The sequence below is a fragment of the Notolepis coatsorum genome (genome assembly GCF_963971535.1).
Source record: "Notolepis coatsorum genome assembly, chromosome: 9".
In the NCBI taxonomy this organism is placed as follows: domain Eukaryota; kingdom Metazoa; phylum Chordata; class Actinopteri; order Aulopiformes; family Paralepididae; genus Notolepis; species Notolepis coatsorum.
In genome coordinates, this window is record NC_140173.1 from 132285546 (window position 1) to 132302379 (window position 16834).

At 40.2% G+C, this 16834-nt stretch overlaps 1 protein-coding gene across 1 annotated transcript in view; it reads right to left on the reverse strand.

The window, feature by feature from the left end:
* The window catches only part of LOC311234480 (B-cadherin-like), a 35928-nt gene extending 21577 nt beyond the window's left edge, over positions 1-14351 (reverse strand). Inside the window, exons 1-4 of the mRNA XM_084321690.1 lie at positions 14149-14351; positions 12897-13011; positions 2659-2747; positions 680-1252 (exon numbers count right to left, since the gene is read on the reverse strand). Of these exons, the coding sequence (XP_084177816.1) occupies positions 680-1252; positions 2659-2747; positions 12897-13011; positions 14149-14199 (828 nt within the window). The 5' untranslated portion in view covers positions 14200-14351. The remainder of the gene's footprint in view (positions 1-679; positions 1253-2658; positions 2748-12896; positions 13012-14148) is intronic.
* Positions 14352-16834: the final 2483 nt, after the last annotated feature.

Here is a 16834-nt window from a genome sequence, read left to right on the forward strand (position 1 = left end):
CTTATTAAATTATCAAACCATCAACTGTTCTATTAAGGGTCTGGGCTCCATAGTTTTAATTGACAGCATTTGAAGAGCACCGTCTGGGATAATGAAATTGAAACAATACAAAACACATTTTGTGCTGGTGCTACAAAACAACAACAGACAGATAATGGTGTATAATCATCTAAAGTGTATGAAAACAAGTGTAGAAATTATACTGGCACAGGAATAAGGAAATACAAATTAAGGGGTTTTCCACAGACATCCAGGGGGGGGCAGTGTTTGACAGGAAAGTTCAAACCATGGAAAGGCCCTTCATTCTAAATCGCAGAAAGAAAGTAATTTTGTCATGTGGCATATCGGGTCAGGAGTAGGTGTCGCTTGGAAGTGCCAGACACCATCAGCCGGGACGCCAAAACATTTGAGATGCAGGTCAACACCGTGTGACAATCTTTTATTCATTAATATGTCATAAACATTACGTTTTTAACGCCTCTTCAAATAATGAAAATATAGTGTAGTGTAGATGGGCTTGAGAGACCCATAATGACTCAGTCCGACTGATCTAGACGAATGTTCTCAGTAGAGTACACAGACCTCTGCCAAAGACTTAAAAAGGGGCACTTCACCAAAAGTGAACCCTTTACACATCCACTATCTTTCACAGTTAGTCGTTTTCCTTCCTCCATCTTACCTCTGTGTTATTGGCGGCATCCAATTCAGTGCTCGGGTGGATGTGATGGTGTCCATGATGGTGTCCGTGGCCATGCCCAGACCCATTGTGATGGTGTCCGTGGCCATCCTCAGACCCTTGGGAATTGTGTCCGTGGCCATGCCCAGACCCATTGTGATGGTGTGCATGGCCATCCTCAGACCCTTGGTGATGGTGTCCATGGCCATCCTCAGACCCTTGGGAATTGTGTCCGTGGCCATGCCCAGACCCTTGGTGATGGTGTCCGTGGCCATGCCCAGACCCTTGGTGATTGTGTGCATGGCCATCCTCAGACCCTTGGTGATGGTGTCCATGGCCATCCTCAGACCCTTGGGAATTGTGTCCGTGGCCATGCCCAGACCCTTGGTGATGATGTCCGTGGCCATGCCCAGACCCTTGTTGATTGTGTCCGTGGCCATGCCCAGACCCTTGGTGATGGTTGGAGGACCGGTGCAGCACCCGAACAGGGACGGTCCACTTGCGTCCCCGGGTGTCCCACACATGGATGAAGAAACTCCGTCCGCTGCCATGAAGAGCAACAGTTCTTCTCCCCACCTGATCACGGGAAGATTATTGGTGAATGATTAGATATAAAATGTGTTTTATTTTATTGTACAATATATGAATATACATTTCAATGAAATACAGAAATTTGCCTATTTAATGCCACATCCCATTAAAAATATTGAGGTTCCCATTTGGGAGGTCAGAATTATGACCTCGGTGTGCTCCAATGTCCAGCTTGGAAATACCAAAAGACAAACCATACAGTAAATATGTAGTTTATCCACGGGAGAACCATGGCGGTTGGCGTTTCCGTAAATCCAGTAATTACGGTTATTTATTTGTTTACATATTTAAATGTCTCCGGTCGTAATAATATGAAAATAATAATCTTCCATCAAGAACATTATGGCTAAGCTAGTCCCAACACCTCTGGGATGCCTTATGCATGTCAAGTGTATTAACGGGACAAATTTTCTTTGGAATAATATATGCACGTAGGAGTATGAGTAGGGCTGGGCGATAAAACGATAACGATAATTATCGCAAAATATATTTCCTCGTAGATATGAAACGTGGCAGATTTTTTTTTTATTGTTATTATAAAAGAAAAAAAATTGTGACCTGCAACAGGGCAGCTTTAAAACCAGAGCCAGTGGACAGACTTGTCTTTCTTGCAACTTAAAGTAATGGCTTTGCTTGTCCAAATGACAATACTGACCAAATTGAGATTTATTCTTCTCTTGTCCAATTATTTGGTTTGCTTTCTAATTTAAAATACAGTTTGAAACCGTCTGTACACAGTATGTGTGCTAGCAGAGCTAGTCTCCAGTCGCGAGTCACGGTGGATGTGCGGTGGTTTGTCCACCAAAAAAGCGTCAAAAGATAGAAAATAAACTAGCAGAGCCAGAACTGTTCAACTCCCCTGGAGCCACAGCCACAGCTTTTTTCGGTACTTTCGCTTTCAAACCAGCTGCAGCCTGAGAACTGGAGTGTGAGGGGCTGCAACACTAAAGATGGCGGCAACCACAAAGAATTGCTGCAAAATAAACATACATCCGTTGTTTAAATAATAATAAAACATAACATTTTTGGCCATATCGCCCAGCCCTAAGTATGAGCTGTATGCACGTAGCAGTATGAGCTGTATGCACGTAGCAGTATGAGCTGTATGCACGTAGCAGTATGAGCTGTATGCACGTAGCAGTATGAGCTGTATGCACGTAGCAGTATGAGCTATTGGTTGACATTTGTGGGGACAGACATACATAGACAAACACTGTCCTAGACAGGTTTTCCTTATCATTTTGGTTCAGCATAAAACAGAAAGATATTGCTAATAAACAAAAAAAAAAAAAATAAAGACTTAGTGGACATTATCTACTACAATTCTTCATAAACTCCATTAATTATAGCCTCCACCGCTGTCCTCTAAAGAAAAATTCTACTGTACTCACTCTCAGCATGCCATTCGTGTCCACTTTAAAGTGTTTGTCGTCGCTGAGGTAGGGAAACATTGTGCGGTTTGTGCAGTCATCAAATGCAACTGGAATAGACAAACAGAAATGGCACCATTAGTTTTCTCAAACACGGTATATCTGTGAAACGTATAGAGAGATCCTTTTTTTCTTCCAAAGTCACCTTCCAAAATGGTGCGTCTGGAAACATACCGGGCGTGCACCCATTCTTGTGAAAAGAGACTCCAGTTTCACTTTTACTAAAAAGTAGATGAATAGTGTACTTTTTCCAGCACTGCCGTTACTTCACACAAATATACACTCATGCACATAACCTCATGTTAGAATTATATGCCAATGGGGCCTTAAGAAGAGGCTGGGCAAACATAGGCCAATGAAATAGCATAGTTTATATTTATCAGCATAGTTTATATTTATCAGCATTGAAAAATACAATCAGATTTGAAGTGGGAACCTGGACAACAACAACAACAACAACAACCTGGAATTCAAAACGCATCACTTCCTCACAGATGAAGGAACAAGTAGTAGCCTATAACAAATCAAATAGAAGTACAAACATCATGAAGCAGAAGGTTGAAAGGAGAACAATGCAAGTGTGTTGGAGCAGACAGGAGTCGTACTGCAGTAGCTTTCGTGTTTTAATATGAAAGTTAGTCATCAGCTCATTGAAATGTGTTCCTAGTAATCTAGGAAAATAAAGATGGCAAATATATTGAATTAAAAACTAAAATAAAAACCATCCCAACAAGCCACACTCTACGCACTCCCATCTGTGATTCTGTGTCACTGCTTTTAGCCCACTATGAACACTGCATACTGCTTTTAGCCCACTATGAACACTGCATACTGCTTTTAGCCCACTATGAACACTGCATACTGCTTTTAGCCCACTATGAACACTGCTTTTAGCCCACTATGAACACTGCATTCAAGTCAGCCAGACAGGGCAGAGAAAGACGTGCTAGAGAGAAGAAATTGATATGCTCAAGACAAAGAGCCAGGCGCTCATTCATATAAGATGTTAACTTCAGCGTTCAGATGCCTTTCAACTTTAGTCACGACAGACCTGAGGGAAATACCACTTTGACTGTCCAGAGGAAGAAAAGTGGGTAGAGCCAACCCTACGGGCACAGTGAAAGAGGTGGGTGCAATCTACCTGCAAATGTACACATCTTCTATCACATCTTCGATCTTCTGCATCGAACATTGTACATATGTCTATACTGAACACTGTGACCTCATTTTCTACTTCTAATTTACATGCTATACTATGTTATTTGATACTTATCTTGTCTAGCACAGTCTCTGGAGCGTAACAGTAAGAAGCATTTTGTATAAAAGTATTCTGTACTTCTGTATGACAACTATTAAAGAAACTTGAAACTTGAACTTGTCACAATTAAAATCAAATAAAATTTATTTGTAAGGCCCGACAACACACGTTAATGTCCCCATGGGCCGTACAAGTCTTCTTTAAACAAGTCAAGAAGAAACATAACAATAAGTCAAGAACAGAACAAGAACACCATAAGGTCCAACAAATTTAAAATAAATGCAAATAAGTTAAAGAATGCAAGCACTCCCAGACATACCCCACGCGAAGGTAAGGAAAAACTCACTAAAACCTAACAATAGGGGAAAATGGACTGAATCAAATAAATATCTTGCAAAAAACAATCGATAACGCTTTGAAACATTTAATTTACAGGGGTTTTCCTGCATAGATTTTGAGCCAGGAAGAAAAATCCTGATTGGTGGCAGTTAAATGTTCCCGAGTGTCTAGAAATGATCCATGGGGGAAAAACTAAAACTTAAATTAAAATAGTCCGTTTTTTGGGGGGGATGCAAATGTATCGTTTAGAGATGCATCGATTAATCGATAAAACTATCGTTGGATGAACCAATTACTCTAACAATGGTTAGTAGCAGCTTTAGACTATACCGGCGTTATGATAAAGAACATAGTCAGCCAGACTACCGTTTAGGGTGGAGATGAGACTGCAGCCAAGTGGGCAGCAACCGTGTCTTTAGTGTCAGGTTACACTGCACACCTACATTCCTCCATCAGGTTGACCCACATATTATAATGCACACAGAGGAAGCGTATTCATTCATTCACACATACGGACACGGTACATGCCCACATGGCTCAACTTCCTAATGCATACCATTTACACAGGTCATTCATTCATATACACAGTGATCTAACTAATAATGCATAGCTTTTACACAGGTAGCTCATACACGGTCATCTACCTAATGCATACATTTTACACAGGTAGCTCATACACAGTCATCTACCTAATGCATAACTTTTACACAGGTAGCTCATAAACAGTCATCTACCTAATGCATACCTTTTACACAGGTAGCTCATAAACACATGTACACTACAGTGATATACCTAATCAAATGCTTACCTTACACGGGTAGTTCATATACACACACACACACACTACGTAATGCATTAGGATAAGTAGGCTACTTAAAAAGGTACAATAAAAATACAATAGACAGACAACTGAAAAAGATTCAGCTAAATAAGGTTAAAATAAGAATTCATTAGAATTGCCTTTCCGACACAGCATGTTATGTTTTAAGTCCCCAGTCATAGGACCAAATAACCCACTATCTACTCTAGATTGTAATGTTACTCCTGCCTCCTGGCCTTCAGGAGGGGGGGGGGGGGTAATTATTATTTATATTTTAGTTTATCTCCCTCTCTGGGGTCATGGTGTCCTTCCACAGCGATCCTGGTCTTCTCAATTCCAGAGATCTCAAAACGTTTGTCTGCCAGGCAGCCACAGCGCCTGGTGAATTAAACATTCTACCAAATAGACCAGCCTACAGTTTGGAATAGGATAGAGCTCTTTCTTCAACTGTGGGACATAGAATATTGTGTATAAACTAGTGCCGTCAATCGATTAAAATATTTAATCTGATTAATCGCATGATTGTCCATAGTTAACTCGCGATTAATCGCATTTAAAAAGATAAAGATTTTAAACTGATCTTTCTCAAGTTTTAATACTCTTATCAACATGAGTCAACAAATGCTTGCTTTATGCAGCCATTTAACACAAAGGATGATCCTCATGCATTGCAAATTTGCATTAAATTCAAAAACAGAGTGATGCACAAAATAACTTAGAAAATAATCATTTAAAACAATGAATAAAGTGTGCATGAAATAGGGGAAAGAAAACGTTAGGAACTTGTTACATTCACCCACACAAGGGCTGAGTACTCCCCCCCCCTCTCTCACACACTCTTTTGCCCCTTCCTCATCTCTCACCCCCCCCCCCCCCCCCGCCTTCTCTCTCTATCACTCACACACAGACTTTGAGTCAGAAACAAACATAGTATCAATGAGAGTATCAATAATACACCTGAGTGAAGTCTAGTAAAAAAAAAAATTATATAAATATATTTTTCTTTTTTCTAAAAAGTTAATCGTGAGTAAAAAAAAAAAGAAATAGTGGCATTAATAGAATTGTGCGTTAACGCGTTAACTTTGACAGCCTTAGTATAAACACCTTAACCGTGAGATTCATTAGCCTGTGCCTGTGGATGATGGATCCCTTTCCAACAGGTGCCTGCCCAGTGTCCATAATTACACAGAGTTTGTGGGCTAAATAATTGAAAGAAGGAACACACCATTCTAGGGCTGCACGATTAATCGATTTTAAATCGAAATCGCCATTTGGAATGATGCAATTATCAAATCACAAAAAAAAAAAAAAAAAACGTATTTAACCAAGAAGTCCCATTGAGATACAAGATCGGTTTGGGAGAGGGAGGTAAGGGGTTTTAGATTGTGTGTTGTGAAGTTTAGAGTAAAGTACAGAAAAAAAGGTACCGTTGGGTACCGTACCGGTATCGATTCCCAGGTAAAAAGAAACATTTTTAGGCTCGGTGTCACGAAAAGACCCATGCGTAGGCCAGATGCAAGCCGCATTTTACAATAAACCTCTGTGGGGCTGCTTTAAAAAAATATTATAATCGCAAATTTTATCGCAATCGCAATATCCGTCACAAAAATAGCAATTCGATTATTTCCCAAAATCGTGCAGCCCTACACCATTCGATGAATAGAAAGCGGTGCGTTGAAGTGATTTGAACCGAAGGTTGTGATCTTGTAGAGTTGAATCTATGTGTTCATTGTAAGAAAAAAGGTTTCAAGTGGCTTGTCCCTTTAATGTGAATGTCATGCCACGTCACCACTGTTATCAGTCATCACATCCCACACCCAAGAAGAAAAGGGGAAGCCTTTATGGGAATACAAGGGCACAGGAAGTTGCCCATTAGCCATGTAGTCAATACTAGTAGGAAGTCCCCCGCAGCCTTTGAGTTGTGATGGGGAAGGCAATACTGTTGTCCATCAACACCCCCCACACAGACTGGATTCTATTCTTTACCGTCTGAACATGGGGGGGGATCAATTTCTAAATCATCAGAAAATGCCTTGAGACCCTTCAGTCCCGCCAGCCCCGCCCCTCCCACATTAATTGGGATAAACCAAAACAGCCTCCTGTAATATCCCCCAGCTGAGGTGTACAGGTGGGTCAGAGAGGGCTGGCTCACATGATCTCTCTAGGCAATAGAAATGCCCAAAATAATCTTAGAAAGAGGTTACCCACCAAATGGTGTAGTGCTGTTGCCCAACGCCCCAACATCCACACAGACATTAGCACCCAGCAGGACTATAATCTTTTATAGAAGTGAAATTAGAAGTAACCCACGATGGTGCAATATATCAGCACAGGGTGGTGACGACGAGGGGAAAGCACCAGAGAGTCCAGTGGTTCTTTATATTCATCACCAGTGTTGCTTAAACCATGGGCCAGGAGGCTCTACATCAGTGGTCACCAACCCGTCGATCGCGATCGACCTTTGAGACTTTCCCTGTACATTATTTTTTTTAATAAATAATTTTTTTTAGATCTTTCCTTGAGAGTTCACATTACAGTTCTACTTTTGTTTTGATGTGAAAAGTGATGCTGCACTTAGCACTGACTGCACTTAGCACTGACTGAGAAAGTAAACATTACAGTTCTACTTTATAAAATGCTAATTGTAAATATGTTTGTCAATGTTAATAAAATGAGAAAGTCCACATTACAATTCTACTTGTTTTGATGTGAAAAGTGATGCTGCATAAGATGACTGCACTTAGCACTGACTGAGAAAGTACATATTACAGTTCTACTTTGACGTTTTAATGTTGGACCAAAGCATTGCATGCAATTAGAATACAGGCAAATAAGTCATTTCGTTTAAAGTGATATTGGGCTTAAAAAGGTTGGTGACCACTGACCACTGCTCTACATGGTGCCGTCTGGTGGGTCTCCACGGGAAAAACAAACAAACAAATGTAGCACAGCATATTTCATTAGTATAAGAAAGTGTTTGTACACCAACCAAGTATATACTCAATGGAAGAGGGCAAAGACACAATGACTAAAGTATGAGGGGAAAAAAAAGAGGGAGTGGTCATCAAGGTACAAACTCAAGATTGTGGTTATAGGATACAGTCAGTGAGCTTTCACTCCCTTGGTCAATGTTTTACATACCAAGTAGGCCACTAGTAGTAGTAGTAGGGCTGAACAAGAGTCACCGTGTGGGAAAATAGAAAGAGAAAGATGACATACGAGAGAGAGACCCAACTGCCTTGGAGTCAGAGATAACACAAAGATATGCTAAGAGAAATCTCTGTGAGAGAGGAGAGTGCGGGTTTAGACTTAGACGACCTCCCACAATGCAGATATCTGTCCCAGTACTAGTTTGTGATTGAACAATACTAGGCAAGCCTGTGTAGTGAGATAATGTGTGCATTACTAAAGCTTTCAGGTATTTATTAGTACCACCTCTATTTACGGACCATGAGAAAATAGCTGGCCAAACAATGGCTGACAAGAGGATTTGTGGCGCGCAATTAATCGAAGTAGCCTCAGTAGTTAATTTATCACAGCAGGTGATAAGATGGATGGAGCAGGTGGTGGTAGAAGCGAGTTAGTTAAAGGACAAATTCAAGGGATGAGTTAGACGACCTACTTCAACTACTCTGCCAAACAATAAGGAGTACAATTCAAGACTAAATGGGCCCCTTCTTATTTCCATATGTAGAATATTAAAAGCTACTGCTGCGGTGCTCAGACCTGTCAAAACATATGCATGTTTTTTTTCTCTTTCAAAAAGGTTAGACCTTTTTGTACACAATACAGCCGAAATGTTTGATTATTTACATACAAAATGTTTTTCATATTATTATTATAGGCTACATTTATTATTGACCTGCCTGTTTAAATGAAGACTTCAAAAGAGTCGAGTGCTTGAATGAACAACGCCCACCAAATTTGGACATTTACGTGCTCTCTGGAGATGCATTAGATTCAGTTGAGGTGGTTAAGGAGGCAGACAAACTGGTTTGACGTCTCCAGGCCGATTACAGAGCCTGTACCTACACGCCCAGTAAAGATAGTAAGCAACCGACTGCCTTCCTAATGGCGTCGTCACATACCTATCCACTCACACACACACACACCGAAACGCATACCTATCCACCCACACTGAAACACAGACCTACCCACCCACACTGAAACACAGACCTACCCACTCACACTGAAACACAGACAGACCTACTCACTCACACATACAGTAGTACACACACGCATAGACTGAAACACATACCTATCCACTCACACTGAAACACAGACCTACACATACCGAAACACATACCCATGACTCAAACACTGACCTACCCACTCACACACTGAAACACAGACCTACCCACTCACACACCGATAAACATTAGGAGGACATTCTAGTGATTCTACTGACATACATTAGCTATTCCTAACCACTCCATACATGACCTTAACTCAAACGCTAAAATCGTACCCTTACCTTAACACCCATTTCTTCTAACCATCAAAAACCACTCCTTTTCTACATAAAAATGTGCTTAAACCTGTCCTCCTGAGTGACAATCCAGGTTTTGTGTTCCCGTTGGGAGATCCCACAAGACAAGAAAAGCACATCAAACAGACACACATCCGACTGAAACTCGCCATGACTCGATGACTCCACCAGTGTTACTAGTGATGCATCACTCAAAGACCACAGCAGTGATGAAGAAAGGTCTTCCGCTACGGGCTAGATCGCAAGATAAGTTTCCAACCTGCCATGGTTCGTTGTCGCTATAAGAAATAAAAAGAGGACTAGTCAATGTCTCAATGACACTTCAGATGGTAAACATTCCCTGTTCATATAGGACAAGCGCTGAGAGCAGTTTTTTTTTTATCTCCCTAGAGAAGCAGTGATGCGATTCCAACATCAAGAAAGCACATGAATTTAAAATGTCATCAAGACCAACCTTTGTGTTCTAGAGCCCCAATGTAATTAACCAGTGAGTTGTTTATTGCAAAACTTTAAATGGGGACTTTTCAGGAATGAGGATGAGTAGAAGATCAAATTGTTCATAAATCTGTCTGTAATCTGACTACTTCCAGTCCCTCCCCGATCCTAAACCTAGACAGACACTCAAGTCTCAGTCTAATGAATCATTCTCATCATTACTTAGTGGGTGGCCTAGTGGTTAGAGACTGTCTTATGACAGGAGGGTCACAGGTTCAATTCCCTACAAGTGAGTGAGTGCAGGAGTCAGTGAGTGAAGTCGATATGCATAGAAAACAAAACATTCATAATTGTACTGCGTTTTAATGTGATGACAACCGGTTTGCATCAATCGATTTCTCCATGTGCAACACATTTATAATCTCTCTATGCAATGTGTGGCCTTGTGAAAGAGGATAGACAGACCAAGAGCTTTAATGAGGGAAAGAGGGCAGGAAGGCATGTTTGCCAAGCAGGGTCAAACACGTCATCTTCCCAGATGCACTTAAACACACACCAGTTAGTCTTATCAGAAGGAGTGTAGCCCATTAGCCGTGTAGCCGCCCAGAGTCAAGCTTTACAAGGCAGACAATGCTACACTTCAGCTGCTAAACAAACAGGCTTTGTTGGGTCTAAACCAGATATAACACAGAGCTAAACAGCTGACTGACTTATCTTCTGCCACATCAATTGGGCTGTAGTCTAGAGATCACATCGAGACCCAACGTTGGTGAAATAAGTCCCCAAGTTTCAAGGAAATTACAATTTTGCACGATTATTTTCTCATGCTACTTGGATCAACGTAGTATTCAACTCTTAAATAAAGAGAGACCTACTGCAGCATCCGTTAGAAAAATCCAAAAAAGCTTAAAGTCTCAACTATCAGTCTATGTAGGGAAAGTTTGAAAACCATCAAATTTGGCTACTCACACTATCAGCTGGATTTAAGGCTACTGGCTGCTATACTATTTGCTACGCAACATCAGGAGCATAGGTTCCAAGATGTAGTATAACAATTAACACATCAGCTTCATGTCCACTCATCTATGAACTAAGTACACATCAGCTTCATGTCCACTCGTCTATGAACTAAGACAAGATGTAGTATAACACACCAGCTTAATTCAGACAACTTTATTGATCCCACGTGGGGCAATTCCATTTGTAGCTTTGCAGGAGTAACAAAACATTTTAACGACAATTCCATGATATACACACTCCAGTAAAACAGACAACTAGGTGTATAGGCTACTTAAAGTGACTACTGTCTGAATTTAAAAGTCTGATGGCCGAGGGGATAAAAGATTTAGAGTAACGGTTGGTCTTACTCAAAGGAACGTCATAACAGCGGCCAGAAAGTAACAGCAAAAACCGTTGACAGAACATGGAGAGGTTGGTTACTGATGCCCAACGCCTTCTTGACCACCTGGTCCATCCAGAGAGAACATAGGTCTCTCTGTTTGACTCCCAATTATTTTGCAGCACACTCCCAACTATGTTCTGTAGGCTGTTCTTATCTTTAATAGATAGACCACTGAATCATGTCCACTCATCTTCTATGAATTAAGTCAAGATATAGTATAACACACCAGCTTCATGTCCACTCGTCTTCTATGAACTTAAGACATGTTGGTATTATTTGACAACTGTTGGCCACATCTGCATTTCAGTTTCTGCACCAAGAATTTGGAGACACATTTTTTTAATCTTCCTCCGATCATCCACTACCATATCATTCCACATGACTGAAAATGAGAACGTGAGGACAGAGAAGAAATGAAACACACAGCTGCCATAACCGAAAACAATGATTTTCAATATCTTGAGAAATGTAAGGTATGTTTGATATATCCTGCCAGGTAGTCTATAGCAACAGCTGGAAAATAAAAATAAACGTGTACGGGCATATCTCCTATAACGACACATATCCCCGGCAAGCTCCACATACACAGGTAAACTAACTCAAGTACAACTCACACTTGGTTAACAGTTCAAAATACACCATTGACAGGGATGTGCTAAACAGGCTGGGGCACATAGCTGTGGCATGCAGACAACAGTATTATCTGGGGCAAGGTAGCCTCGTCTCCACTAACAGGCTGAGGCTACATATTACATCTACGTATTTAGAAGTACAACATTTGTGATTCCCATTTGTTTGTTATTGCCAGCAGAGTTGGATTATTTTAAAAAGAAAGAAACTTGACAAAAGCCTATTCAACCTGCTGTGTTTAAGTGGGTAGATTGTTTGGGCCAATAACTTGCATGTTTAATTGCATTAGTATAAGTAGCCCCTTCTGTGACTGTGATGCATGTCGCCAACAGGGTTGGACGAGTGAACCCTGTCACGAAAGGGGCTATAGTATAAGGTGGTCTGGAGAGACTACCGGTATTTTAATCTCCAATCTTAATAAGAATAGTAAGTGCAATGGTGATGGGGCTCATTTTCTGAAACCGCATTCGCCCCTTTTTCGCTAGGACAGAGGGTTAAATGACCAGTTTTAAAATCACACAAGCAAGATACGGTCCCCATGAAAAGGCACAAGATGCTCACCTAAATTAATCCCTGCTTTAAATAGCTGTGTAACAACATGCCCATCTTCGTTAAATTCGTGATATAGACCTACAACAGCATTCACATTCACAATGCCATAGTAACATTAGAAATGAAATTATTGATGAGGGATTCAACAGGTCAATGTCTTGCGAATTATATACCCATATCAACACGTAGCCTAGTGTGTCATCATATCATTAATACATATGTATAGCTAGGTTTTAAATGAAGGTGTGGAGGAGGCTTCCTGGTTTGCTCTCACCTTTGCCCAGGGGCCTGTGCGGTTGCAGCCTGTTTCTCTCCATGGTGAAATTGAACCCACCCGCCTGGAAGTGAGGTTTACATGCTGCTGGCTCCTCCGACTCTACAGCGAAGGCCTGGGGAAATAAAAGATACACACAACTAATCATCCAATGTAATAAAATCACATATCATTTGATGAAATCATATTTAAAAATCAAGAGAGATTTCACTGGTTGGTTATTTAAGCCATTTCAAGCTACTTCGAAAAACTGAGTTATTCAAGCTGATTTATAGAAGCTAACATTGTGGATAAATTCCCATTTCACTTTTTTTTTACTTGAGGCTAAAGCAAGTAATGATTGAAAAGCATTAGCCTAAACATTGATGAAAACTAGCGTAGCCTATAGGTATTCCATAATTGACCCAGGCTAACTTTTGTATTTAGCCCCTTTCAAGCCTTGCTTGAATACGACTTGCATCACAAATGTAACACCTATATACCTGTATGTCCCTATGTCATAAATGTCATGATGTCATGTATGTCATAAATGTCATGATGTCATGTATGTTGTGTATGTCATAAATGTCATGTATGTTGTGTATGTCATAAATGTCATGATGGCATGTATGTTGTGTATGTCATACATGTCACTATGAATTGAAAATGGGGGACCCTGATGTAAACAAGACGAAAGTATTTCTCTGGTCTGCATCCCCTTAACAATTGTGTGTATTGAGCTGTGCCTGTACTGTATTATTGTACCCATTCTGCAATCTGTTAAATAAAGTTTTCAATCATTCATTCATTCATTCATCAGTCACGAAAGGGGAGTTAGCATTCTGACACACGATCATATTATGATTGATTGATTATTACCAAGTCAATTGGTTCTCTTTAAAATAATGATTTGAAAACATGTTGCAATGAAAAGCTGCCCGCAAAAGCTTTTTATTTATTTTTTTACATTTAGACAAGTGTTGCTGAAATTGAACCTGTCAACGGACCAAACGATACAGCAGGTACAATCTATGGCGCCTGTGTGTGTGTGTGTGCGTGTTTGATCGATTGATTGATTGATTGAAAACTTTATTAACAGATTGCAGAATGGGTACAATACAGTACAGCTCAATACACACAAGTGTTAAGGGGATGCAGACCAGAGAAAGACGTTCGTCTTGTTTACATCAGGGTCCCCCATTTTTCAATTCAACAATCAACAGTGTGTGCTTTGAGGAGCAGCAAGTTAGCTAGCTTCAAAAAAAAATCTTACCTGGAGAAAGACAATTAAAACTCCCAACTCCACAAACCGAGCGATCCCCATTTGATTTGATTGTAATTCCTCTCAGCAATATTATTCCCCGTAAAAAAGTGTATTGAAAAACGAAAAAGAGAAAAAGAAAAGTATTCCTTGATCGTCTCTGCAGCGTTTCTTCTTCCTTGTCTTCGGATCGGCTCGGTGGGTGAACTGAGAGAGAGAGGCGCTCAGAGGGAATCAACCAAACCAGCTGCAGCAGGTAGTTTCGGCTAGTGACGTCACGTCACACAGGTGGGCCACGCCCATCCGGCGCTTCACCAAATATGGGTATAATAAAGTATGGGTATAATAATAATAATAATAATAATAATAATAATAATAATAATAATAATAATAATAATAATAATAATAATAATAATAATAATAATAATAATAATAATAATAATAATAATAATAATAATAATAATAATAATAATAATAATAATAATAATAATAAAGGGAGGGATCTCACAAAATAATTAGGAATTTGTCGAGCTATCGATATTCCGGAAAAACACTGTTCGTATAATGATAATCTGATGATCACTGAATAATCCCAGTGAACTAACTGTCGATCAATCAAAGGAAAATAACAATACAATACAGTCACTTCATAGAAAAATAAAATTCCCAAATTAAACCCACCTTTTTGAAGAGGTAGAAGAAAAAGCTAATAGATAGATTGAACATCTACCCGGCTACTTAATAATGGTCTGTGTGTCCAAGCCTACTCTTTAGCAATGTTTGATTTCCTCTGTCAATAATAGCCTGGGAGGGACGCGCACTCATAAGCACAGACACACGCACTGCATCAGTTGAAGGCTGTCTGAGTGACCAGCCGCCGGTATGATGATATTTTCTTAAAGGGAAATTCCACCGCAAAACAATATTAAACGTGTTTTCCATATTGATGCACACCTGTTTACATGTTATTCCTCTGGTCTAAGACAGTACAGAAATATTTGTGAAAATGAGCAACTCTCTCCCAAATCCAAAATCTAGAGTGATAAAACTCAAACGTGTGATGTCATCATTCATGCCTGAAGCCATGCTCCATATACAATGAATTGGGAAAGATTGTATAGGTGACACAACGAGAGCACCCAGGGAAATGCTATGTGGCTATAATGTGCTAAAACAATGGTCTGTGCCCAAGTCTTCTCTTTGGCTATGTTTTATTTCCTCCAGCTGTAGTCAATAGGGGATGCACACTCATAATAAGCACACACATACACACACACACTGCATCAGTTGAGGGCTATCTGAGTGACAAGTAGCACCGGTTAGTTTACTTCCTCTTGTTGTGGCACAGATGTTTGACAGTGAAACAGCATCCAGCTCTCTGTGTAGGAGTGTGATAATGTCCATATCCATACATTTAGAAACTTTTCCTTGCATGGGGCTTTTGAATGAGTTCCAATACGTGCCTTTCCACTGCAAAACAACATTAAACTCGTTTACCAGATTGATGCATAACTGTTTAAAGGGGAACTACGCCCAATTTCAGAATTCATATATGGTATTCCTCTGGACTAAAGACAGTACAACATATTATTGAAAATGAGCAACACAAATACAAAAACTAGAGTGCTAAAGCTCAAACTGAATGAATGAATGAAACCTTTATTGCCCTTCAATGGAATTTGCTTTGCACAAAGAGAGCAACAAAAAAGCCTAATAGGCACAAATATAAACAATACAGCACAGACAAACGAGACATGAGCATAATAAATACGAACGTCATAAAAAGTATGACACTGCATGACCCTCAACAGCACCATGGTGCAAGTGCTAAAAATACAGAATAATTAAAACTTGTTATGCAGCTGAATGCTGTGTGGTACAAAGGACGTAATGCATCGTTTGGTTCTAGTCCTAGGCATGCAGTACCTCCTCCGCCCTGAGGGTAAGAGTTTTGATTGATTGATTGAAAAGTTTATTAACAGATTGCAGAATGGGTACAGTACAGTACAGCTCAATACATACAATTGTTAAGAGGATGCAGACCTGAGAAAGACTTTTGTCTTGTTTCCATCAGGGTCCCCCATTTTCAATTCATCATATGACACACACGACATACAGATAGACAGTACTGCTACACCTATACATTTATGACATACCAGATTTTCAAATACAGTACTGTTTGTGATACTAAAAAAATCCAGAAAAAGAGTATACATTTGACATAGAAACTGTGCATTGGAGGAGGTTGGGTAGGTGGGGTGGGGCTGTACATTGGAGGTGGGGGGGGGGGGCACTGTACATTGGAATACTGACATACATTTGACATAGCAACTGTACATTGGAGGAGGGGGTTGGGTGGGGCTGTACATTGGAGGTGGGGGCACTGTACATTGGAATACTGACAAAGCCATGTTTGGTCTTTATTGTACAACTGGGTTAGGACATTTGTAGGGGCCAGTTTCGAATTGCAGTCTCCCGTAGGTGTTCTTTGAGAGTGTTTTTGAAGGTGGGTAGTGATTCACATTCCTTTACAGCTACTCAGACCATAGTGGGTGCAGTTGATCGGCTATGATCTTTTCTGCCAATGTCCTGTTGTACTGGAAACTTGTGTAATCAAGTATAAAGTATGCTGAATTGGGAAAGGTTTTTATAGATGACACTGAGAGCACCCAGGGGAATGTTGAGGCCACTACTATAG